Below are 2,646 nucleotides of genomic sequence, written 5' to 3' on the forward strand. Positions count from 1 at the left end.
TTGCGTGGTTTTTTTTTGAGTTGCAAAATCCACTTGAACATGACGCTGCTTTTTTCGAAGTTTCTCAAGAACCATTCGAGCCAGATAATTCGTTTGGCATCGCTGGATAGAGAATTGAATGGGGGGTCGTAACCCCCATGACCCCTCCCCCTGGATCCGCCCTTGAGTGGACAAAGATGTGCTCCCAACGTTTCGCCACCACGAGCTAACCACCTCTGAAATTGCACGCAACTCGCACTGCACAAACATCGGGAAAAAATACTTTTCTCCATCCTCATATCCCGAAATGTTGCAAATAATGAACGCAACAGCCTGATGTGATCGAAGCAACGTGCATTTACCATGATTGAATTTCCTGTCGCGGTTTTCTGTTTGATATAATTCAACCAAACTCATCAATAATACTGAGGTAAGCAGGTGAATTTCCGGATTACATTCTGTTAACATTTCCCCGGGCAAATGAAGGAATTACCATTTTAATAGGGCCGTTGAATTGAGGAAAAATCGGCAATTTTACCAGTGAGATAAATAATGAATTTTCAGGTGTTGCCAGCGACGGAATAGGATTTGGGCTGAAAGAGAGCCTGGTTTGGTACGTTTTGTTCATCGTTTTCGTGTCCTATGCAATGCTGCCTCTTCCGCTACGATGGTGCATAATGGCCGGATGCATTTCCGCCTTGAGTCATGTGATTTTGGTCTCAGTGCGGATTTTCTACTTTGGCAAGTACGAGGTAAGGTTGTTAACATTAGTGGCAATGTTGCGTTATTAAAGCGCAAATCGTTGTGGCAACTTTCCCCATTCCCAGTTCAAAGTCTTAGTTTTAATGCTCCCGCACAACATGCTTGAGCAGCATTTTCCGTCGCTCGCTTTGTTGCTTGGAAAAGGAAAGCGTTTGTTCTCATGAAAGCTCAAAGCTTCCAGCGGTTCAAATTAATTGGATATTCTGACTATACTTCTCAGTATACAAACGTGGTTCTATAACATAAATCGGCCTAGAGGAATTATACAACCATTGCAAAAAAAACGATTTCAAAAATTTGCTATTGGCCTTGCAAAAGTAATAACAAGTTAAACGGTTGGAGAAGTTTATTTCCTCTGTGGGCCGCCAGCCGCTAATGGAAATTACCGGAAAGCTTCGAGAAAAACACACCAGGAGAAAATCAGCAATTTAACCAAAGAAACCGGTTTGGCAAATTGCATCGGCACGTGAACCCCGATGAAAGTACGCAAAAAAACTTAATTAATATTAAACAATCCTATTGATTCAATGACTTTTTGCTCAATTTCCCAAACGAACTTTCAGCAATTTTCCGCAGTAAGCCATACAGCTTTGCGTTCAACATTTAATTAAAATAATTGTTTCATCGATTCAAAATGCCATTTTGTTTAATTGACAGGCACACTTTGAATTTTACCGAAAATATGAATTTGTTAATTAATTTTAAACGAAGGTTATACAGGATGATACAGAGTAGCGACAAAATATACGGAATTTCATTTTTCCATGCTCTTAACTCTTGAAGATTCATTTTTATTTGCGCAAAGTTGCCAAAACTTCTCTGTTCTTTTGCAAAATAGCACAACGGCAACCACGGGGGGATATTTGGGGTTAGTTTATCCATTATGCTCTTCAAAACTTGAGATGTATAACAATGTCAAACATTTTTAGTCGACAGTTTTAGCTTAAAAATCATGCAATGCTTTTTATAGATTGTTGTATTTTGGTACTTTTTCCGCATTCATAGGGTTTCCATACAAAAAATAATTTCAACTGTGTTTTCCATTACAGATAAGTCGCTTAGTTTGTAGCGGCCGAAATTGCTGCGTCTTTTCCGCCAACTTTTCAAACGTTTAATTTCTGGGGAATTAATCTCGCCAAGCGTTCTTCTTCAGTCGTCGCAGTAATTCAGTTTCCATTAAATCTCACTAAAAACTAACGTAACAGCGACGAAATAAACTCACCTCTGCCGAATAATTACTTCCGCAGATTCGCTCCCAAATCCTGATTACGTCGCGACTTTCTTTGCCTTTGAACATACGCGGTTAACGTGAATTTTCAATTTAAACAATAAAATTGAGTTCTTTGGGAAAACAAGTCGAATACATGTAGCACAAGAAAAACATTATTTTATTAAGATTCTATTGCCGTTGAGGTGAAACACAATTTTATGGTTGGAAGTGGGAAGTCAATTTTTGCATTAAATTTACAAGTTCTGATGGAAAGATTCGTTTATTTCCGGTTTTCGTTCAATATTTCAGCTAAAGCTACAACAATGGGGCGATTCTGATGGGTATTCTTCTTAAAATCTGCCTTGTACATCTGTTCATTTATCAAAGTTTTCTTATTTAAATATCAGACCCTAAAATTGAAAATCCTGTTAGAGGATTAATCCGCAGTTGGGGCGCATCGAGCGGGAATAATTTTCAAAAGATTTCTCCAAAATATAAACCGACGGTTTAAGAAGTTGTTTGCTTGGATTCATTTGATCAGAAGACGTTTTTCCTGATGAATTGGTATGGTGATCGTTAAACTGGCCTGTGATAGTAATTTTAGCCACAATAGTTTAAAAAATATTTGAATAGCAGAGAAACACCCAGATAAAATAGGACTGTTGAAGAGCTACTAAAAGATGATAGGAAAAAAA

General features: G+C 38.1%; 1 protein-coding gene across 3 annotated transcripts in view; it reads left to right on the forward strand.

The window, feature by feature from the left end:
- The window catches only part of LOC109539855 (adenylate cyclase type 8), a 46,612-nt gene that overhangs the window by 18,667 nt on the left and 25,299 nt on the right, over positions 1 to 2,646 (forward strand). For all 3 annotated transcript variants that reach the window (XM_019907907.2, XM_019907908.2, XM_048664737.1), the window contains exon 7: positions 544 to 731. In XM_019907907.2, the coding sequence (XP_019763466.2) occupies positions 544 to 731 (188 nt within the window). The remainder of the gene's footprint in view (positions 1 to 543; positions 732 to 2,646) is intronic.

The sequence above is a fragment of the Dendroctonus ponderosae genome, unplaced genomic scaffold (assembly GCF_020466585.1).
Source record: "Dendroctonus ponderosae isolate FM_Combo_2020 unplaced genomic scaffold, Dpon_F_20191213v2 Dpon_F_20191213_3, whole genome shotgun sequence".
NCBI lineage: Eukaryota > Metazoa > Arthropoda > Insecta > Coleoptera > Curculionidae > Dendroctonus > Dendroctonus ponderosae.